The 23,420-nt window shown below is 51.5% G+C and overlaps 3 protein-coding genes across 3 annotated transcripts; 1 reads left to right on the plus strand and 2 right to left on the minus strand.

Moving 5' to 3' along the window:
* The first annotated feature begins 203 nt into the window (after positions 1-203).
* Positions 204-7,456, plus strand: LILRB2 (leukocyte immunoglobulin-like receptor, subfamily B (with TM and ITIM domains), member 2). The gene is made up of 12 exons (XM_006868313.1): positions 204-252; positions 444-509; positions 670-954; positions 1,123-1,428; positions 1,687-1,968; positions 2,273-2,572; positions 3,093-3,143; positions 3,885-3,998; positions 5,614-5,650; positions 5,736-5,770; positions 6,029-6,078; positions 7,319-7,456. The coding sequence occupies exons 1-12, from the start codon at positions 204-206 to the stop codon at positions 7,454-7,456; spliced, it is 1,713 nt and encodes a 570-aa protein (XP_006868375.1).
* A 989-nt stretch (positions 7,457-8,445) lies between these two features.
* On the minus strand, positions 8,446-12,408 carry RPS9 (ribosomal protein S9). The gene is made up of 4 exons (XM_006868119.1): positions 12,285-12,408; positions 11,936-12,058; positions 9,554-9,740; positions 8,446-8,692 (listed from the first exon to the last, which is right to left on the minus strand). Exons 1-4 carry the CDS (start codon positions 12,379-12,381, stop codon positions 8,515-8,517), a joined length of 585 nt encoding a protein of 194 aa, XP_006868181.1. The 5' UTR covers positions 12,382-12,408; the 3' UTR covers positions 8,446-8,514.
* A 4,252-nt stretch (positions 12,409-16,660) lies between these two features.
* TSEN34 (TSEN34 tRNA splicing endonuclease subunit) lies at positions 16,661-22,634 on the minus strand. The gene is made up of 4 exons (XM_006868118.1): positions 22,392-22,634; positions 21,889-22,131; positions 21,523-21,808; positions 16,661-16,848 (listed from the first exon to the last, which is right to left on the minus strand). Exons 1-4 carry the CDS (start codon positions 22,632-22,634, stop codon positions 16,661-16,663), a joined length of 960 nt encoding a protein of 319 aa, XP_006868180.1.
* Between the last annotated feature and the right edge of the window lie 786 nt (positions 22,635-23,420).

A 23,420-nucleotide genomic window follows, 5' to 3' on the forward strand; every position in this document is an offset into this window, starting at 1 on the left:
CCCAACAGTCAGCTGTGTCCTCAGTCCCAACATCTGGGGAGAGCAGAGCCAGGCCACAGAGAGGGGCTGTTCCCTTTCTTGTAAGGCTGCTGACGAGGAAGCCACATGATGACACATAACACAGGCCCTAGGACTCGGCACACCCAGTGACGGTCCCTCCCAGGCTCTGTGGTCAGTGCATCACACCTGCAGCCCCAGGAGCCATGCCGGGCAGTGCCACAGCCCTGGTCCTCACTGCCCTTCTGAGTCTTGGTAAGATTTTGGGGATGGGGGGGGGATGAGATTCTTGTCCCCACATGCAGGGCCTGGTCACAGGGAGACCCCAGGGCCTCAGGATTCTCATGGGGAAGCTGAGGCTCAAAAGAGAGAAGTAATGTTCTCAGGCCCAGTTTGACCCCAACACTGAGGGGCCCAGACCCCCATGACTTCTGTGTGGGTGGAAGGACAAACTTCTCACGAGACCTCTCTCCCAGGGCTGTTCCAGAGGCAGCAGATCCTGGTCCAGCCAGGTGAGTCCTCCCCAGTCCTCCCAGCACTGATCTCTGGACAGCTCGGGGAGACCCAGGGCCTGGGCGGGTGGTAACCATGCTGGGAGGGGCTTAGGAGTGAGGGCTGAGGACACTGAGAGGAAGGGAACCCCTTGAGACACCAACTCTGATTTCTTTCCAGGAACCCTCCCCAAACCCTCCATCTGGGCTGACCCAGACACCATCGTCCCCAGGGGGAGTCCTGTGACCATCCGGTGTCAGGGGTCTTTGCAGGCTGATACATACCGTCTATCTAGAGATGGACAGTATTTCTGGGATATGACCCTACTGAACTCTAGGGAGAGAGGGGGCTCCTTCACCATCCAGTCCATGGACAGGAACCATGCAGGGCAGCAGTTCTGGTGTCGTTATCACAGCTCCACTGGCTGGTCCCCGCTCAGTGAGCCCCTGGTCCTCACCATGACAGGTAAGAGGAAGGGATCAGAGCAGCCCTCCCCCTCCACTCTGAGCTCCTCCTACAGGTAGAAGAGATGGAATGTGCCCTAAGGGGTGGGACTCATACCTCACAGACCGCCCCCTGGGTAATGTGGGGTGACTGTGTCCCCCTTTAACTCAGCTCCCTCCTCTCTCTCAGGAGACTACTCTCCACCTGGGCCCTCACTCTTAGCCCAGCCAGGCTCTGTGGTGGCTTCAGGAGGGAAGGTGACCCTCATCTGTAGCTCAGGCTACTCCTTCCAGACTTTCCATCTGCTGAAAAAGGGACGAGTCCCCATGGTCCAGCACATGGACTCTCAGTACCCCATGGGGAGGCACCTGGCCACTTTTCTTGTAGACCCCGTGATCCCCTCCCACGGGGGCACCTACACGTGCTATGGTTCTTCCAGCTCCAACCCCCATGTGTGGTCACAGGCCAGCAACCAGGTGCATCTCCTGGTCACAGGTGAGGGAGCCCCTGCCCGGCCCCATCACTTTCCCAGCATCAATGACTGACCTAAGCCATGTGCCCAGGGGAGCCCTGCGGGTGAGGGGGAGGTTGGTGATGGTGCCCTCCTGGGGAGGAATCACAGAGGGGAGTGGGACAGACCATGTGGCCTCACTGCAGCCCCCTCCCCCCATTTCACAGCCATGGTCACTGGTCAGTATGAGCCCCGTGCACAGTGGGGAGTGCAGTCCTTCAATGCCACCTTCTCCTCTCCAGGGGTGCACACGAAGCCCTCCCTCTCCGCACACCCGGGCTCCCCAGTGCTGTCTGGAGCCAGCCTGACCCTGCAGTGTGGCTCAGAGGCCAGATTTGACAGGTTTGCTCTGACCAAAGACGAGCAGCTCTCACATCCCAGGAACCTTGACGCTCAGCACAGTCCCAACTTCACCCTGAGCTCTGTGCAGGACACCGACGGGGGCCAGTATAGGTGTTACGGTGGATACAGTCTCTCCTATGAGTGGTCAGCCCCCAGTGACCCCCTGGACATCCTGGTGGCAGGTTGGAGCCCCTGCCCAGCTTTACATCTCCACATGGTCTCCTCTGTGTGGATCCAGGGTTTCCCCTGGTGGAGATGGGGTCAGGGACATAGGGTACCCCAGCAGAGCTGAGATGGTGGCTTTGGTCCAGGAAGAGGGAGTGAGAAATGGGAGAGTGGGTGACATGGGGTAAGAGAGGCCCCACAGAGAAACAGAGGTGTGAAACAGGGCTCCCAACAGACCACCCCTGAGGAGGAGACAGTGGTCAGCTCAAGGGAGGTGGGGCTGGCTGCTTCCCTGAACACCCTGGTCTCTTTCTCTCACAGGAGCCTATGGGAAACCCGTCCTCTCAGCCCATCCGGGGCCCTCGGTGACCTCGGGGCAGAACGTGACCCTGCAGTGTCTCTCAGCCCTCTGGTTTGACACATTCCTTCTGTTCAAGGAGGGCTTCGTTGTCCCTCTGCAGCACCTTCATAGGCAGGACAATCCTAGGCCCTTTCAGGCCACCTTCATCCTGGGACCTGTGACGTCAGCCCATGGAGGCACCTACAGGTGTTACACTTCACACAACACCTCCCCCTACCTGTTATCACAGGCTAGTGACCCCCTGGAGCTGGTGGTCTCAGGTAAGGAACCCCTGACCCTGTCCCCTCTGGATCCTAATAGTTCAGGACCCTGTCCCCAGGGAAATCCTGGCCTGAGGTATGAGGGAGGGGAGCTCTGAAGAGGGACTCAGCCCCCAAAGGGATGGAAAAAGACAGCATAACTCCCACCCCTGTTTCATCATCAAGTGTGCTGGGTGGTGGGGGGCTGGACAGGATCAAAGGTCACCAAGAAGAAAGGCCAGAGGTAGGACAATTGTCTTCCTCCCTAAATCCCCAATCCCTGCATCTTGTCATCCAGAGACCACAGTAAGAGGTGGTGAGTAACAAACACTGGGCCTGGCTGCCTGTGGACCTGCCCACTCAGCTGACTGAACCTTTCCTGCACATCTTGTATGGGGGGCAGGCGGGCAGAGGTGGGGGTGGTAACCCTAGGCTTCCAGGATTCTGGGCCAGGGCCAGATGAGGAGTGGGGTGGTCACCACAGAGGGTGCTGTGGGGTCCAGCCTAAAGGAGGAGCCCCTCACGCTGTCCCACTCCCCAGGAGGATCCAAGGATCAGCAGCGCACTACTGTGAAATCAGACCCACCGAGAAGTAAGTGAGGGTCTCTCTTTTCGGAGGAAGGGTGGGAGAGTGTGAGTTCTGTGCTGACATATCCACTTCTTGAAATGGTGACTCTACAAGAGGCCCTTCCTTTTTCTCCCTGAGATTCCTGTCACCACTTGGAGGGGAAGCAGCCCAGGGAACACCATGTAGGCAAAGGACAGGGTCAGGACACTGGCATCTGTGGTCTCCACAGACTGAGGGGCGCATCCACCACCACCACCACCAGGGAGCAGCTGTGGCATTAGAGAAACAGGGCTTAGAAGTCCCATTCCACAGTCCCTGAGTTCAAATCCCAGTCCTGCCACCTCCCAGCTGAGTCTCAGTGTCACTGTCTATAGGCCAGGCCCCACCATCTCCCTCGGGGCTGCTGTGAGATGCAGGGGCATCTCTACACTGAGAGCCCAGACCTCACCTGACACCAGCTCAGTAAGAAGAGGGCCCACCCTTCCCCGCCTCCACACACAGACCATGTCCAGAGAAGTCCCATGGTGATCCCCACCCACCCCTGCCCTGCCACTTCCCTGCTGAGTACCTGGGGTACATGCTTTACCTCTCTGACCCTGTTTCCTCATCTGTAAACCACCACATGGGTGAGGCCTCAATCCCACATGGCGGAGTTGTTGTGAGGGTCAGAGATGATGAATGCAAGGGCCCCAGTACCTGTGGTATACAGTACGTGCTCAATAAATGTGCCTCACTGACTGATTTATGACATATTTCTTGTCCCAGGTCTCCCAGCATCCCTGAAGATTCTGATTGGGGTCTCAGTGGGCTTTATCCTTCTCCTCCTCCTCTTCCTTATCGTCTTCTTCCTCATCCGACAGCAGCGCCAGAGACAGCGCAGTAAGTGACGAGAGGACAGACATGACTTGGTTGCATGAGGTGGTGGGTCCCTGTGGGCAGACCAGGGTTTCCCACAGGACAACAGCCAAGGAGTGTTTAAGAGATGAGAGAAGGTCAGCTCTGAAAGACTCCGCAGCGCTCCGCCATCTGAAAATCTACAATGATTAAAAGTCAGCATATAGGACCATGATGAAGGATTTCTGATAATAAAGTGAGAAAAATGCAGAACAGAGCCTCAAATTCTTGAAGACTCCAGACTTGTCTACTGGGGTTACAGGAATCTCCAAGACTGTGGCCCCGAGTTGTTCTCCAAGCCTTGAAGCTACGCACTGAAGTCATCTTTAAACAAGTACAATTTAGCTCAGAGTATAGGTTGCCATTGAAGACTTGTGGTTTGTGGTCTTTTCGTTGTGACTTGGGTCAAAATTTGCAGAGCAAATTGGTTTTCCATTCAACAACTCATATTCGTTCTGGTTTGTGACGCTGATTATAATCCCCACAGTGAAACAGCTGTCTTCGTCTTCCCACTTCCTCCCTGGGTTTACTGTGGAGTTGGTATAGGGGATAAAGTTTCCAAGAACAGCTGGCGAGTTTGAACTGCCGACTTGGTGGTTCAAACCAACCTTGTGGTCCTGTGCTTATCCTAGACCACCACACCTGGACTCTTTCTGAGCTTTATTCCTGGACAAATGCTACCCTTTTATCTCATTTGATTGACTGTTCTAAGGAATGTGTACCCTCTCTGGTGTTTTTGGTCACCTTAATGGTTTGTTGGAGTCCTGGCGTGGCGCTGTGGGTTAATGCACCAGACTGCAAAGCCATTTGAACTGCAAGGTTGGTGGTTCAAGCTCACCAGCTGCTCCTTGGAAACTCTATACAGGGTCGCTATGGGTCAGAGTCTACTCAATGGCACTTAACAACAATGACAACTTGTTTATTGTTTGGCTGGGAGTCCTGGTGTGATGTTGTGGGATAAAGCACTGGACAGGTCAGTTTGAACTACAAGGTTGGCGGTTCAAACTCCCTAGTCACTTCTTGGAAACCCTATACAGGGTTGCTATGAGTCGGAACCGACTCAGATGCACCTAACAACAATTGTTTGGCTGAATTGGGAGGAGCTTAGTTCCAGGCCTGAAGGGTCTTTCAGGGCCATATTGTTGAGAGTTCCACAGTCTCTGTAAGTTCAGTGAGCTGGTCTTTTTGAGTTTTGTTGCACACGTTTCTCCCACTCTACCCAGGATCCCATTGTGACCCCACTCAGAGCAGTGGGCAGTGGTAACGGGGCACCATCTGGTCCTTCTGGTCTCAAGGCTGTTGAGGCCGATTCGCAGGGACCACTAGTCCTTTGGACTGTTTCAGTGCATCTTTGGTTATCTTCACTCTACTTTGCCCAGATGGGGAGAGACCAATAGGTACACTTTGATGGTACACTTGATATGTGAGACACAAAAGCACACTTTGTCATTTAGTGCTTAGAACTGTTTTCTCTTGAATTCGGTATGAAGGGGAAGTGGGGTGGCCATCTTTCCAGTTCTTAGACCCTCTGTAGATTCTGAAAGCAATCTTAAGAGAGGGCTCTAGCATGGGTTGATGACCAGTATCCAATTTCCTGCAGGTGCCCAAGAGACCAAGACCAGAGACCAGCCCGAGAGGTAAGACCGCCCCTAAGTCCCTGGGCCTCCTAACCTTGTTCACGACTTCCTCTCCGCCACCCAACACTCCTCTCTTCTTCCCCAGCTCCAGCCCAGTCACCGAGGTCCCGGAGAACTTGTGTAAGTGGAAGAGGCCAACTTGGGGGAGGGAGTTGGGAGGCCTCCAGAAAATGTTGGAGGCCAATGGGGATAGGGAAGTTGATTGGAAATGGTGCAGTGCTGGAAGTCAGATACTATAAAGCTGATGCTGTGTAACCCCGGCCACATCACTGACCCTCTCTGGGCTTCAGCCTCCCCATCTTGGAGCAGAGACAGTATGAAATCTCAGGGAATCATGCTAGAACTTGTGCCAAGACCCCCTTGTTCTGTACCCACCAGATGCTGCCGTGAAAGACCCACAGCCTGAACAAGTAGAGCTGGACAGTCAGGTGAGTCCTCTCTGGTCATGACCACGCCCCCACAACCTTCCTGTCCATCAGCTCAACCCAGGGGACACTGGTCCACCCTCACAGCACCCAGCTCTCGGAGGCAGAGGTAGTTGGCTTCGCCTCTCTTCTCTGGGCTGCCTTGACATCCGCTCTCCTTTCCTGTCCTTCAAACGGCCAAGTGCTGAGTCCTACAGAACACAGGAGTGCGGCCCCACAGGGCTTCCAAGGCTGTGATCTTTCAGGGAGCCCATCACCAGAGCTTTCTCCCAGTTAGCTGCTGGTGGGAGTTTTCTGTTAACAGGCAAGTGCTTAACCAGTGTGCCTGCTGGGCGCCTTTTGTCTCCAGCTACGGCTTTACTGGTGTGGTGCTGTGGGACAACGCACTGAAGTAAAAGGTTGGTTTGAACTGTTAAGGTCAGCAGTTCAAATTCACCAGCTGCTCCTTGGAAATCCTGTACAGGGTCGCTGAGTCAGAACTGACTTGAAGGCATCATGGGGCTGGAAACCTAAGCCCTGAGTTTATGGAAAGGTCAGCTGGGGGGCCTTATATCAGCCCTACCAAGAGGCTTAGCCCCAACTTTCTGTGTATTCTTTTCCTTAAATGCATGACTGCGAGAAACCCAACAGTGTGTCACCAAGAACACAGTGGCGGTTGGCTGCCCCTCTCCTCTGAACCACTCCACACCCAACACCTACTTCCAGTCCTCACCTCCCCTGAGCAGAGACTCCCGTATTCAAGTTTCCACTTGCCAGCTGTGTGGTCCCATGACAAGCATGCCAACCTCCATACCTCTTGCCAACCCCCCAAAATACAGATTGCAGGGGTCAAGAGTGGGACCAAGGAGACCAGCCCCTGCCCCTCTCTCTCTCCAGCAGAATCCAGAAGAGCCCCAGGTAGTAACATATGCCCAGGTTAACCACAAGACCTAGGTGGGGAGTGACCACCTCTCCTCCCTCCCAGTTGGGAGCATTGCAGAGCACGAGGGGCAGAGAAGGCGAACAGGGCAGGCAAAAGGGCAGTCAGGTGGGTGCCCACCACGAGCCCTAGTGGTGTCACGGTTAAGTGAACAACAGGCCAGTTTGAGCCCACCCACCATCCGCAGATGTGGTATCCACTCCAGCAGACGACAGCCTTGGAAACAGAGCCAGGGATGTTGAATTAGTACCCACATCACCGCAGTGGGTTATGGGTAACCCCCCCACCCCGACTCAGTGCTGTTCTCTCTCCCCCCCACTCCAGGTGGCTGCACCTGAGGACGCCCAAGAAGTGACATATGCACAGCTTAGTAACTTCACCCTCAGACGGGGCACAAGTGCACCCCCTTCCTCAGAGGAGTCCAACGAGCCCAGTGTATATGCAGCTCTGGCTACTCACTAGCCCAGGACAATGGGCCTTGCAGGGATCCCAGAAAGCACTGGACTATCCCCAACACTTGTCCAAAGAACCTCAGCTGGCATGGAGACCCTGGGAGTGGTTTACTAAGTCCACCCAAGTTGCTCAGCTGACCTGACAGCCTCCAGCCATGAGCCTCTGGGAGGTCGGAGCATACAATCTACTCAAGCAGCTGAGCATGGATATGGAGAGGAAATCTTAGGTGGCTTGGTCTTTACAAGTCAAAGGACCCAGAAGACAATATTAACTGCTTACAAAGCTGAAATGACCAACCCCCAAATGGTTTCTGTGGTTTTAAAAGCTGAAAGAGTTGCTCAATTTTGAAAATATTTCCTCAGCAACTGTTCACTGTGGTTTCTCAACATGGCAAAGGGGAAGCTAAGCTGGCCATCTGATCTTCAGAAACCCCCAGAAGGGGAGGGTGGTACAGGGTTACTTAAATGTTACCACACTACTAGTCTTCCGTTAAATATGCAAACGAAGCAGAAACCCAGGATTTTTCCTGGTACCACTTACAGGCAACTAGCTTTCAAATCAATTAGCAGCTGGTTCTCAAATGCCACTGACCCTAACCACGTACAAGCCATCTTCACCAGCAATCTACCAGGGAAACCTCCTCCAGCCCATTACCCTGATGAATGGACAGGCCAGGCCAGGCCAGGCCAGGCCAGGCCAGGCCATTCCATCATCTTCAACTAGCAACTCTGCCAGGAAGCAGATGGCTGACTCAGGGAGCTCCTGAGAAGCTGGCCTCCCCATTTCTCCACAAAGTGTCTTATTCCTTCCATTACCCAACATTGCTCAGAAGTTGGAGAGAAGATGCAAACACAAGAGAGTGGTTGGCAGTAGCCGACAGAGAGCAAGGTCACACAGAAGGAACTATGTCAGTGCTGATTCGTTCAATGTAGATGGATCACCTGTTCTACAAACCTTAACTCACAGCAAGTATTTTTAAATAAATTAATACCAACTCCAAAGTGTTAATAGTTTTTATTATCTGCTTGGAAAATTAGTATCCCCTCCCCAGGAAGCAATGGGTGGGCTTAATCCTCCTCCTCATCATCACCAGCTCCAGCCCCACCCTGGCCCTTCTTGGCGTTCTTCCTCTTCACACGGCCTGGGCGGCCTCCGCCATATGGAGAGCGGAGGGAGAAGTCAATGTGCTTCTGGGAGTCCAGACGGACAATGAAGGACGGGATGTTCACCACCTGCTTCCGGACCCTGGAGGAGACGTGGGGATGGCAGGCAAAATGAGCTCCCTCCACCACAGGGTTAGAGGCCAGTCATTCTCCTCCAGTGGATGGGTGAGTGTCCCTTAGGTACTGAGAACCTAAGGGTTCCTCCATGCCCCATGGATGGACGCTCCTGCGCGCATCATCTCATCCACACATGTTCTGAGTTCTCATTCACTTCTGACCCAGGGATTCTGCACAAGGCCAGGAAGGTGGCGCTATGGACTATAGAGCCAGCCAGGTTTTCACACCCTCTGCTCTCCATGCTGGACAGGCCAGTGCAGTTTCACTCTACAGAGCCCTGAGGAGAGGACAGGCAGGTTCTCACACGTCTCAGGGAAACGGGAGGCAACTGCCCATGGGACAGCGCCTGAAATCCAACATGGACAGGCCACACTGTACAGTGAGCTCCCCAAGAGGGACAATTTTACTGAAGGAGCCAACAGAGTGCCCAGCTGCTCCTGGGGTTACTGGTGTGGGAGCTCTGACTTCCAGCAGTGACTTTACCAAGATAATGACAATCACCCTCAAGTGAGCCAATTTAGGCTCAGTGACCACCCTTCCCTCTTGACTGGGGACACCAAGCATGTTACCTGTCCAGCTGCCAGCACGTCTAGCAGAAGCCTTCGCAAGGTGTACGGCTTGAGCCGCAGTGACCCTTGCGCTGGACTATGGGGGTACAAAACTGCCCCCCCCATTCCAGGAGCTGTTTTTGCAGGGGCGAATCTGGGCCCTCAAGGTGAGCTCATACCTGCCACCTGCGAGAGCTGCACAGTAGATAGGGGCAGCAGGCTTAGTGAGGGCAGCCAGGGGAGGGCAGCGAGTGGAAGGGGGTGTCCTCTACAGATACCTGATGTGGCGCTGGCGGATCAGCACCCGGGCGTGGTGGATGGACTTGGCCAAGCCCAGTTTAAAGACCTGAGTCTGCAGACGTCTCTCCAAGAAATCCTCAATCTTCAAGCCCAGGATGTAATCGAGCTTCATCTTGCCCTCATCCAGCACCCCAATGCGGACCAGTCGTCGCAGCAGTGCGTTGCCTGTGACGGGAGAGGGGGCCTACCTCAGGCTTTAGGAACCTTAGTACTCTAGTCAGTTACACACTCAAGGTTGGTAGTTCCCACCTAGCAGTCCAGAGTCAGGGAAGCCCTGCTAGCTAAGCAGATGTGGAGTATGAGTCCTGATACGGTTCTGAACTGCTAGCTACATTTGTCGGCAGTTCAAACCCACCAGCCACTCCTCGGAAGCCCTACTCAGAGGAGGAATGGAATCAGTGGTACTCCCCCCTCCCTTGTAGGACTGAGACTAGAACGGTGGCCCAGGCCTGTTAGACCCGCGCCTGTCATTCACCGCCTCACTCCCACCTTAGGGTTCCAGAAAGTGCTATGCACAACCCAAAGTAGCCATCAGATGTCTGCTTCTGCTACGGAATTCCTTCCAACAAATGCCAGGCTCAGACATGTCCCCACCCACAAAGGGCACTCTACTCTACTAAAAACTCAGCCATAAAACGCTGGCCTACCAGCAGCACCTGGAATTCAATCTGCCCTCTGCTAGCTTTCCAGTACTTCCCCCAGGACTATCATCTAAGGAAGCTTCCTTGTGATTAATTCTATCTCCAAAGTCCCCCCTGAAGCAATTCAATTCCTCCTCAATGTCAGTTCACAGGAAAGGAGGGGAGGGGGGGCATGTTCCAGACAATCCTGGGATTATCCAAGTGCATGAATCAGGACAGTCATGCCCTGCATAACAAACTACACAAGTCCATAGTATCCTGGTTGCAATGTTGGTAAGTGCCATCAAGTCAGTTCTAAGCCGTAATGGTTCTGTATAGGGTATGTGAGGAGTGACTGGTGAGCCTGAACCACCAACACATTACCCATAGCGACACCCCAAGACTCCAATAGTTTAGAAATCCTGGAGAATAGCATGCCAGACTTGACAATCATGACAAACCTCAAAAATAGTCTCCAAGCTTTTCCAAAGAAAGCTACAAGGCTTAATCAAACACAGGCGACATAGATCACATATGGAGAAATTTGTTTATGATGTAGATTGTGGACCAAACACAAAAGCAAATCATTCTCAGCTTAAGGAAAAAGACCTGTTAACAAAAAGTTTAGTGCCAACCCTGAGACATTATAGGCATTTTTAGAGTATTTCTCTGCATAACGTGAAAATGAGTGTTGAGCCTTCAAGTGCTAATGTGAAGGCAGAATCTGTTGAAACCAATTAACTCCTAATTGTTGTTAAGTGTCGAGTTGGTTCTGGACCCATAGCGACCCTGTATAGGGTTTCTGAGGAGCAGCTGGTGAGCTTGAACTGCCGACCTTGCAGTTCAAATGGTTTTGCAGTCTGGCGTATTAACCCACAGCGCAGCGCCACACCAGGACTCCAAACTAATTACAGAAAGACATTATCTGCCCAAACAAATTTTTTAATATGGATAAATATTCCGGAAGCACAGACCTAAAGAGACCTCAATAATAGGGTATTTTGCACAATACCCAACTGATACAACACGATATTAACAGAACATACTGTGGTGTGGCACTGTGGGCTAATATGCTGGACTGCAAAGTCAGCAGTTGAAGCTCACCAGCCACCCCTCGAACAAACATTTAGGGTTGCTGTGGGTCAGAACTGGCTCGCCGGCAGGTAACAATTGTGAACTTTTAGCAACAGTAAACTGTAGCATAAATCTCTACCCCAGGATGGATTTAAACAAACTTGGCTGATTAAACCACCATTTGATTAGGCAGCAGCCCCTTAATCAAAGCTCATGAAAGCCATACTAGAAGCTTTATCAGAAAATTCTAAGAAAAGCCAGTTGCCCGCGGAAACCAGGCTTCCCTGTCCTTCCTGTTTCCACCACCCATCAATCAGACTACCCACACCTGCTTGGATTAGTGGTGGTGGTGATGTGCCTGCGGTGGAGTCGGTTCCGACTCATAACGACCCTGTACAGGATTTCCGAGGCTGTAAATCTTTACGGGAGCAGAAAGCCTCATCTTTCTCCCGCGGAGCAGCTGGTAGTTTCGAACTGCCGTCCTTGCTGTCCGCAGCCCGATTCGCCAGCACCAGGCTAGCAGCGCTCCTTGTTCGGAGCCCCGTGGCCGGCCCGCTCCACACCTGGTGAGCCACGGTCTGTCTGCACAGTCCCACCCCGGGTCTACGGAAAGCTCTGCCCGAGGTGTGCCGGCCTCGTCTCGTCTCATCAGGGGCCAGAACCCACCTTCGAACAGACGCCGCTGGTCCTTCTCGTCCAGGGTCAGCAGCTCGCGGGCAGCTTTCCGGATCTTGGCCAGAGTGAACTTGACCCTCCAGACCTCACGCTTGTTCCGGAGCCCATACTCGCCTACGGAGAGCGAGAGGGATTAGGGCGGGAGCAGGCGCGGTCCCCCGGACTAGCCCCCCCAAAACCGGAGCTCAACTGCTTCGGGATTCCGAAAATCCTCCTAAATCACAAATGGTAGCAAACTCGGGGGCGCGGATGATGAGATCACAGCGACCACGTGGACGGGGCACCCACGTGCCAGCCCGTCCCCAATTCCCGCAGCAGACATCGTTCCCCGGACACTCACCGATCAGCTTCAATTCTTGGTCGAGGCGAGACTTCTCAAAGGGTCTCCGTGGGGTCACGTAAGTTTTCCGACAAACCCAGCTCCGGGCCACAGGCATGCTGGCACTGCTTGTCCGTCTGCGCCTGCGCGGAAAACGGGGCTGCGTGAGGAACCGCGGCCGCCTCTGCGCAGCCTCGTGGCAACCACAGAAAACACCGCGAGAACCCTCAAACTTTTAGAATCGGTTTCGTCACACACAATCGTGCCGCAACGCTCTCTAGCCAATCTTTTTTTTTGGTCTCTTTCTTTAGCGTAGCGATTAAAGTTTGAAAACCCAAACAAGATCAAAATCCAAATCAACAAACAAACCTGAACGCAGCTCCCCGTGAAAGAAAAAGAGGAGCGCACGCGACCCAGGCTCGCTCTTATATGAACGCCGCCGGCGCGTGACGCCAGAACGAACGGCGTACGTCTACGCCAATCAGAACAGGCGTTGGCGGGCGGAAGTGCCATCGAGACACGAGCTGGACTAGAGCGGCTCTTCCTGATGGGAAAGTGTTAATGGATTCTCTAAACCCTTGTGAAAGGAGCTCTGGTAGCGTAGTGGTTACGAATCGGGCTGTGAACCTTACGGTCAGCGGTTCGAAACTACCAGCCGCTCCGCGGGAGACAGATGAGGCTTTCTACTCCCGTAAAGATTTACACCCTCGGAAACCCTGTACAGGGTCGCTATGGGTCGGAGCCGACTCGATGGCACACAACAACAACAACAAACCCTTGTGAGGCTTCTTAACAAGCCATCCATTTAAGCTAGGTGTTAAAAATGTGCACACTCAGGAAACCAGATGGCGAATATTTGCAGCACCATGGAAAATTCTTTCATACCCTTTCCAGTTAATACCTCCCCTGCCTAAAAAAACAAAAAACCCACTGCCCTCCTTTAGATTCTGATTAACAGCGACCGATGTATCGTCTCGGAGTCCCGGTGTGGCGCTGTGGGTTAATGCACCAGACTTCAAAGTCGTTTGAACTGCAAGGTCGGCGGTTCAAGCTCACCAGCTGCTCCTCGGAAACCCTCTACAGGGTCGCAACCGACTCTACGAGGGCACTTCACAACATGTATCATCTTAAGTGCCGTCGAGTCGGCTTCTACACAGCGACCTTGGGGTTAGCTGTACATTGCTTATCCTATAACGCCTTACCAGGACTACTGTACCAATGTGCTGGCTTGTATTATTTGTTCTACAGTGCATGATATAAGAATATTGAAAGTACTACGGACTGCTAAAAGAACAAACAAATGTTGAGTTAGAAGAAGTACAACCAGAGTGCTCCTTAGAAGCTGGGATGACCAGACTTGTCTCTCATACTTCAGACATAGAATCAGGAGGGACCAGTCCTGGAGGAGGACATCATGCATGATAAAGTGGTGGGTCAGCGAAGAGGAAGACCCCCAGCGAGATGGATTGGCACAGTGGCAGGAGCAATGGGCTCAGGCTTAAAAATGATTGTGAAGATACAGTAGGACTGGGCAGTGTTTCGTTCTGTTGTAATAAGATCACTATGAGTTGGAACCAACTCTCTTACACCTAACAACAATTATTATTCATGTTATAACAATAGAATCAGAGATAATACAATATAATAAGATAAGATCACTAATCAGGTAATTGTTGTTAAGTGCCATCAAGTCAGTACCGACTCATAGTGACCCCGTATAGGGTTTCCATCCTGGAGTGGCCAGTGAGCGTAACAGCTCACTGTTCGAGTTGGAGCAGCTGGTGGGTTTGAACCATCGACCTTCCAGTTAGCAATCTAGTACTGATCCTACAGCACTACACAAGATCACCATGTTGGCAATTGTTGTTGTTAAGTACCGTGGAGTCAATACTGACCCATAATGACCTTATGCACAGCAGAACGAAACACTGCCCAATCCTGGGCCAACCTCACTATTGTTGCCGTGCTTAAGTCCATTGATGCTGTCACTTGGCCAATCCATCTCATTGGGGGTCTTCCTCTTTTTCTCTGACCCTCCACCTTACCAAACATGATATCCTCCAGTGACTGGTCCCTCCTGACAACATGTTCGAAGTATGAGAGACGAAGTTTGGCCATCCTGGCCTCCAAGGAGCACTCTGGCTGCACTTCTTCCAACACAGATTTATTTGTTGGGTCTTTTGGCAGCCAATGGCACTTTTAATATTCTCCTCCAACACTGTAACTCAAAAGCATCGATTCTTCTACGATCTTCCTTATTCACCGTCCAGCTTCCGCATGTATATGAGTTACTGAAAATATATTATTATTAGGTGGGCTCAAAGTGCCATTTTGGTTAATAGTCAAATGCAAACTATTTGTACCACCCAAGGACCTTTCGAGGCGTTCTGCTGATATGATGGTTAAGCACTAGGCTGTTAACCAAAAGGCCAGTAGTTCAATCACTCCATCAGTTCTACGGGAGAGACATGTGACAGTAGGCTCGCTGACGGACAGCTTTGGAAACCCTAGAGAGCAGCTCGCCTTTGCCCTACAGGTTCACTATGAGCTGGGATCGACTCAACAGCAACTAGAAGAGGAAACTTTCAGGAAAGCCACTGAAATAGAGCAGACCTGCTTGATCGTGTTTCCAAGGCTGTAGATCTCTAAGGAAGCAAACAATTATATCTTCCTTCAACAAAATCGCCTAGTGGGTTAAAAGAAAGTGCAGACCTTTTGGTTAGCAGCTGAGCATGTATAGGCCATGTAGAAATATTTGTTATTTGGGGTAACCCAAGAGTTCTTCAACAGAGGAATGAAGAAACAACATGTGGGGCATTCGGAGACTTCTGGCAAGATGGTGGAGTAGACCTGCTGGCCAGACTCTACAACAAAGATACAGGTGAGCCAGTGACAGACACAGGTGATAACCATGGAGCCCTGAATCAGAGGAAAGGTTAGAGAAGCCGCCTGACTACTTATGAGGAGGAGAAGCTGAGCAGGCGCAGCAGGGGTACTGTTAGGCAGCCAGACACGGGGCGGCTATGTTGACCACAGCGAACACCAAGGCTGATAGGAACTCCGCCATCACATCCCTGCTGCACCCCCTTGTGTGTGAGCTCCTTGCCTAGCAGGTGCCCCCCGAGTTTTCTCTTCATCGGTTCCAACATCTGCAGCATTGGGTTTCTTGGTTGTGTTTTTTTTCCTTTTGTTGTTTGGTTGGTTTTGCTGGCTCCTTCTCTTTCCCTTTCCTTCAATCTTAGACTTTCTATCTCCGGTTTGGGTTTTTTCTTCTTGTTTCTCATTTCCCCCACGTCTCCTCCTTTTGATCTTTCTGTACTACTCTCTCTTCTTCTTTCCTCTCCCTGGTTTTTGACATTACAGCATTCACTCCCTTTCATTTATGCTCCGAGCTTCAAAAAGAGTTCATTGGTTCAGTCTGGTTTGACCCCTTTCTGAGAGTCTACATTGCCACCCCAGACAGACTGAATCAGGATCGAGATTTTCCTAAGATCCCCAGGTGATTCTTATGTATAAATTATGCATAACTTATGCTGTATTCTTACTTGCGTCTTTATACACGTCTGAAATGTTCTGTAAAAATCTTTGTGAATGGAGGTTTAGTATGGTGGGGGAAAACTCAGATTTGAGAGACAAAAAGACCAGGTATTAAATCCCAGCTCTGCTACTGCCCAGCTATATGAGCTTGGGCAAGTCTTTTCCCTCCCCTGTCAGCCATTTTCTTACCTGTATGTTGTTGTTTGGTGCACCCAATTTATAGCAATTCCAAGTACAAAGGGATCACAGTGTTGTAATCCATGCTGTTTTCACTGTCTGATCTTTTAGTCTGTCTGAATCTAGAAGCTGTCTTCTCCACAGCCAGATGGTAAGATGGTATATACCTCCCTGCTGTGTTCAGCATCTAACCTGTTCAGCATGCAAGCCACACAAGCCTCCATTGAGGTGCACTGACCGGGAATCGAACCTGGGTGACCCACTAAATCACTGTTTCCCTCTTCTCATTCGTGTAAGTAGATGAAAATGCCCATTCCTCCCTGGGTCGTCACAAGGATTCACATGGGACTTCACATTAATTCAACAAGTTTATTGAGACTTCCTGGGAGCTAGGCCCTATGGAAAGCAGAGACTAAGCAAACCCAGTCCTTGCCCACAAGAAGGTCATCGCTGACGAGATAAACAGTTGAAATATAAGTAACTACAAAAATAACACATTCAATAAGCACTCTTTTTAAACAGGAAGGAGTATAAGAAAGATGTAGTGTTTAAAAACCTGGGATCAAAGACTAACAGTAGAGCGAGGTAGGAAGGTGTTCTAGTCGGCCACAGAGACGAGCTTGGGAACTTCTAGAAAGGCTCTTGCCGACCCTGAGCCACGCCATCGTCTGCGGCCTCGGAGCTCACTGCAGGCCGGCCCACTGCAGGGAGGTGTACACCACCTTACCATCAGGCTGCGGAGAACAGAGCAGCAGTGTCTTTCTGACGCTGGTTCCGAGGCGGCCTGCAGAAACCAGGTCCTGGAGTGGGATTGGGTCCCCAGCAGCCCAGCACTGAGCGATGTAGTGGGCGTGGAAGCGTAGCGGGTCACCTGGGTGAGGGAGAGACAGGCTAATGACCACAGGGCCTAGGGAGGATTGTCCCGGCTGCCCTTCCAATGGCTAAGGACTAGAAGACTGTGACAGGGCCACCGACAGGAGCCTGGGAAATGTTTTGGCAATCATTATCAGATGGTTGTCCTATGGACATCAGGGCCCGACAGTGGGTGGTCCGGCCGTACCCTAGACAGGGTCACTGTGAGCTGGAACCGACTCAACAGCACCTAACAACAACATGAAACTTTTAAAGCAGAGTCCCTTGGACCCAGTAAGGACATTACAAGGCTTTTTTTTCCTGTCAATTATTTTTGGGGGGCGGGTGGGAGGACATAAGAGGACAGGGGCCTGCTCAGTCTTTCTTGGCAGCTGCCTTCCTCAGGGCGGCGCCCCCACCCTTTCCTCCATGACTTGTCCTTGGAGACCTTGAACGGTTCCATGGCCCGGTGCTCATAGGGCACAAAGCCACACACCTCCCGGACCATGTCCCGTGGTCCCGCAGAACTTGGTGTGCTTGGTGAGACGCCCACAGCGGTGACTGTGCCTCGGCTCACTCACACTCTTGGTTACCTAGTTAAGGCCAACGGCCACAGCATAGCACACAGCCATGGTTGTTCTCAGTGGCTCCTGGAGCCAAAGGCATCAGTAGCCAGTTTCTAAATCAGTGTGTTGTTTTTGTGATATTTGCGATCAAGTCTATTCCAGACTACAGCAAGAGTGCAAATACCGTGAAAGAGCAAGTCACACACATTTTGGGGTTTCCCAGCACATAGAAAAGTTACATTTATACTAGACTGTCATCTGTTCAGTGTGTGATAGCATGATACAAAAAGTAAGAAATACTGTGAAAAAAACCAAGATGTGACGCAGATACTCGAACAGTCGAGCTCACTGCAACACCAACGCCCGTTGTTAAGTGCCATCAAGTCAGCTCTGACGCCTAGTGACTCTGTATAGGGTTTCCGAGAGGTGGCTGGTGGTTTTAAACGGCAGACCTTATGGTCAGTAGTCCGGTACTGGTCCTACAGAGCCACTCGAGGACTCCATCAGTAGGCCTGTGCATGAGTGGACCCAGTCAGATCAACCCAGTGTGGTTCAAGGGTCAACTGTGTTAGTATTAATAGATGAATTCGTAACATAAACGTGGTAGGTGAATACTAATGTTGTTGTTGTTGTTAAGTACCAGTGAGTCGATTCCGACTCACAGTGACCCTGTATAGGGTTTCCAAGGAGTGACTGATGAACTTTAACTGCCGACCTTGTAATTCAAACCGACCTTGCAGTCCAGCGCATTAACCCACAGCGCCACACCTGGACATCAATGTTGTTAAGTGCCATCAAGTTGGCACTCATTGTGACCCTGCATAGGGTTTCCAAGGCTGTGAATCTTTGTTGGAGCAGACAGAGTAGCTCGTGGGTTCGAACTACCAAACTTATGGTTAGCAGTCAGTGCCTATCCTACAGAGCTACCATGCTTTCTTTGAATACTAATATTTTTCATACAAGGCATCTATGCACATTAGTATGCTAAGCATGTTATATTAGAAATAGTGGCCCCCTAGAACTAGCAAGGGAATACTGTGGCTCTGTAGGATAAGCACTGGACTGCTAAGCACAAGGCTAGCACTTGGAAGCTACCATACCAGTAATATGTACTACACACATTGTCATTGTATGTAAGTTGCTAATGATATCAGTGCTAGACAGCTCAGAAACCCAATACAGGGTCCCTGAGTCAGAACTGACCCGATAGCACTTAATAACAATAAAAAGCAAGGAAGCCTGGTGGTGCAACAGCTAAAGCGCTTGGCTGCTAACTGAACGGTTGGTACTTCGAACCCACCAGCTGTTCTGTAGGAGAAAAATGTGGCACTCTGCTTTCATAAAGACTTGGTATGTGCCGTGGAGTCGGTTCCGACTCATAGAAACCCTATACAGGGTTTCCAAGGCTATAAATCTTTATGGGAGCAGAAAGCCTCCTCTTCCTCCCGCAGAACAGCTGGTAGTTTTGAACTGCTGACCCTGAGGTTTGTAACCACTATGCTACCAGAGCTCCTTGGAAACGCTATGGGGCAGTTCTGATCTAGCCTATAGGGAATCGACCTCATGGCGGTGGATCTGTTCTTGGGGTTTGCCTGTGGAGAATGGAATGATGGGTCTTGGAGCAGGTACATGATTGTTACTCACATTGGTGAATCGTGACAAACTATGGAAAACATTGGGAAGAATGGGTTTTCCAAATCACTTAATTGCGTTCATGAGGCACCTGCACAGAGACCAAGAGGCCGTCATTGAAATAGAACAAGGGAATATTGAATGGTTTCAAATCAGGAAAGGTGTGCATCAGGGTTGTATTCTTTCACCATACTTATTCAATCTGCATGATGAGCTCATAATCCAAGAAGCTGGATTGTATGACGAACATGGCACCAGGACTGGAGGAATACTCGTTAACAATCTGTGATAGGCAAATAATACAACTTTACGTACTAAAAGCGAAGAGGACTTACTGACGAAGGTGAAAGACCATAGCACCTTACTGTAAAGAAAACAAAATCCTCACACATGGACCAAGAAATAACATCATGATAAATAGAGGAAAAGTTGAAGTTGTCACAGACAACTGAGTTGATTCTGCCTCGAGGCAACCCCATGGGTGTCAGAGTAGTACTATGCACCATGTAGTTTTCAAGGCTTTGACCTTTCAGAAGCAGATCTGAGGGACTTCTGGAACTGAACCCCCAATATTTCAGTTAGCAACCAAGTGCACTAACCATTAGCACCACCCAGTAACTCCAGGTATGTCTGATTGAAACGTTTAGCTCAATGGTGGTGATGGGTCATCAACTTGGTTCCGATTCACAGCGACCTAGAACATTGAACATAAGTGACTAAAACTCATGGCCATGGCCCTCAACCACCCTTCAGGTCTGGAAAGGAACTCACCCTCGAGGTTTACTTTGCAACTAAGCAGTCACTGTGAGTTGGAGCTGACTTGAAGGCTCTTAACAAAAGTAGCTAGGTAGACAGGGGGTACAGTAAAGGATGTGACTCGCCATAGAATGGTCAGGCATTCAAAGTCAAAAGGGCACCATTCTCCTAAGGACAAAGTTAAGGGATGGGAAGGTGGGTGGAATGAAAACAAGAATCATAGGGAGGAAGCGGGGTAACTTGTTGCACGGAGGGGATTGCAATCCTTAAGATGAAACACAGTGCATGATTTGTTAAATGTAAAACTGAAGATTCGGTTTGTCAACCTTCACTCGATTCACAATAAAAAGTTTTAAAAACCAAACAAAATATCAACCAATCGCTGTGGAGTTCATTCTGATTCGGAGCGGCCCTATAGGACAGAATAGAACAGCCCCACAGAGTTTCCAAGGCTGTAAACCTTTACAGAATCACACGGCCACATCATTCTCCTGCTGACGGACTCAAACTGCCAACCCGTAGGTTGGCAGCTGAGCACTTTAGCCACGAAGCCACCAGGGCTCCTTTCAAAATGATTAAACTGCCTTTCAAATGCTCCACTGCTATTCATAAGGTTTCTAGTGGCTAAACAATCGGAAATAGTCGCCTCTCCCACTTCCAGTCTTTTTTAGTCTGCAAGCTCAGCTGAAACCTGTCCACAATGAATGACTCTGCTGGGATTAAAGATTCATTTACAACCTATGATACACAGATAATACAACCTTACTGGTATTTAAAGACGCTTTAACAACTTGCAATATGCAGATGATACAACTTTGCTTGCTGAAAGTGAAAGCGACTTAAAATACTTAATGATGAAGATCAAAGCCTCAGCCTTCAGTATGGGTTGCACCTCAATGTAAAGAAAACAAAAATCCTCACCACTGGACCAATAAATAACATCATGATAAATGGGGAAAAGATTGAACTTGTCAAAGACTTCACTTTGCTTGGATCTACTATCAATACTCAAGGAAGCAGCAGTCAAGAAATCAAATGACATACTGCATTAGACAAATGTACTACATAAGACCTCTTTAAGTGTTCAAGAGCAAAGATGACAGTTTGAGGACTAAGATGTGCCTGACCCAAGCTATGGTATTTTTAATAGCCTCAAACGCATGGGAAAGTTGGCCAGTGAATAAGGAAGTCCGTAGCAGAATTGATGCATCTGCGTTATGGTGCTGGAGAAGAATCTTAGCAGTACCATGGGCTGCCAAAAGAATAAACAAATCTGTGTTGGAAGAAGTACAGTCAGAATGCTTCATAGATGGCCAGGATGGCCAGACTTTGTCTCTCATACTTCGGATATATTAGCAGGAGGGACCAGTCCCTCCTGATTTACCATGCTTGCTAAAATGGAGGGTCAAGGAAAAAGAGGAAGACCCCCAACGAGACAGGTTGGCACAGTGGCAGCAGCAATGGGCTCAAGCGTAACGATCCTGGGGATGGCGCAGGACAGGGCAGTGTCTCCTGTTGTGCATAAGGTCGTTACGAGTCAGACTGATTTGATGGTACTGAACAGTAACAGCCTTCTAGGTAATCTTGGGCTTTCAAGGGTTTCCTCTCCTTCTATGAGTATCAGAAGCTAAAAACATAAATCAAAAAGGAAAAGAAAGCAGAATACTTCTGAATGGTGGGATTGTGAGGAAAGCAGCATCAACTAGAGGACCTGGGCTGTAGTCCTGGCCCAAACTCACCAGGATAGACCAGGAAGTCGCCTCCAAACTTGCCCGCGGCGCTGAGGAAGAAGCCTCGCTCCCACAGGTCTCTGTACACGCCATAGCGCAGCTCATGGGCAGGACGGCCCGCGTGGGGCCAGTCTTTAGACTGAACTCTCCAGTCCAGGGGCCGAGCCTTGATGGGCCGAGGTCTGGCAGTGGCCAGCTGGACAAGTAGAGCAGACCTGGGTAAGGGGGTCAGCCCATCTGAAGATGAGGGACCTGTGAGAGATGCAAAGGACAGAGGGTCTGATGAATCCAAACTCTTCCCACACCAGGCTTCTGGATTCTCAACTATAATTCCCAAAAGATCTCTCTAGACCCTCCTGGTTCTGCTCCCTGGACTCCACCCACAGCCTCACCTGCATCCTCGTCCTCTTTGGAAGGCTGGCTGGCGCCGGCCTCGCTCTCTCCAACCGGGAGGCTGCCCTCGGCCCCTGCATCCTCTTCGAGCTTCTGCTTCTTTGCGGCCTGGCCCTCTGCGATCTTCTCCAGGAGCTCCTGACGCCGGGTCTCCCGGGCCTCCGCAGCCAGGGCGCTTTGCTCCTGGAAATCCTGCTCCTGCTGGCGCTTGAACGCCGCCAGAGCCTGCGGAGTGACCGTAGCTGGAAGCCCAGACTCCGCATTCCGTTCCCACAGGCCCTTAGGAGCTAGGAGTTCTGACTCCAGGACCCTCCCACTCAGCAATCTAGAACCCAGGACTCCTAGCCTCTGACACCAACAATCATCAACAATCTGGGGCTCACAGCCCCCTCTGACCTCTGAGACCCTGAGTCCGGGGCTTCCCGTCTCCTCCCACCTCAGGGACTCCGAGTCCGACTCGGGCGTTCGGTCTCCGGCGCCCTTACCAGGCCGTGGTTGCGGGGATCCGGGCGCGGGGCGCTGACCAGGGTCACAGCGCCGATCTCAGCCAGCAGCCGCGCCTCCTCCGGCATCAGCAGCAGCGGGAGGCCCAAACGCGAGTTCTGGCGGGGCCCGCGGGGCAGGGCGCCCACCGTACGGCCCCCCACGCCCAGGCGCTCCCGCAGCGCCTGTACGGCCTCGGCCCCCCACACCAGGGAGCGGCCATTTGCCACCTCCACCACCAGCATCCTCCTGCGGGGAGTGAGGGACCGGGTCACCAACCCAACTGCAGCCTCCCGCCGCCGGCTCACGCGCTGCCTCCTAGGTCTCGGCGGAGCTCCGCCCCTGGCCCTCAAGGGGCGGGGCCTCGCCGTGGGACCGCTCGCCACCTGCGGAGGACCCGAACGGCTTCGGGCGATTCCGCCAGGCTTCCGGCTGTTAAAGACCAAGGCCCGGTCCCCGACAGCCTTCGGACGAAACCCGTGATACTCAGGCAGCAGAGAAGGCAGCCGGATCCTTCCCCAAATCCGTCAGTCTCCAAGATTAGCACTCCCCGCCCTTTGCCTTCACTGATGCACCTGCAGTGACGCCTTCACTCTACGGAGGGAAATCTCCGCCAGCCAGGGCCACAGCCCCTTCAAAATGCCCAAATTGTCATCAGCTTATCCTAAAGCAGGTGACTCCCTCCAGGTGTTCCCGAGGTGCGTGCCTTCCATAGATCTACGTCAGTCTATTCTGAAAGCCAGTCCCTTTGGTGAAAGCCACAGATCTTCACTCTCCCATGAGGACAACCAGTTGTCATCAAGTGGACTTTAACTCAAGTCCACCCCAAGTTTATCTGAGAACTGTGCTCCTTGGGGGTAGACTGTCAGGCATTGTATTGCATTAGGCAAATCTGCTGCACAAGACCTCTTTAAAGTGCGCAAGAGCAAAGAGATCAGTTTGAGGACTAAGGTGGGTGCCCCGACCCAAGCCATGGCATTTTCAATAGCCCCATATGCATGGTAAGGAGCTCTGGTAGCGTAGTATTTACG

Source organism: Chrysochloris asiatica, unplaced genomic scaffold (assembly GCF_000296735.1).
Source record: "Chrysochloris asiatica unplaced genomic scaffold, ChrAsi1.0 scaffold00116, whole genome shotgun sequence".
NCBI lineage: Eukaryota > Metazoa > Chordata > Mammalia > Afrosoricida > Chrysochloridae > Chrysochloris > Chrysochloris asiatica.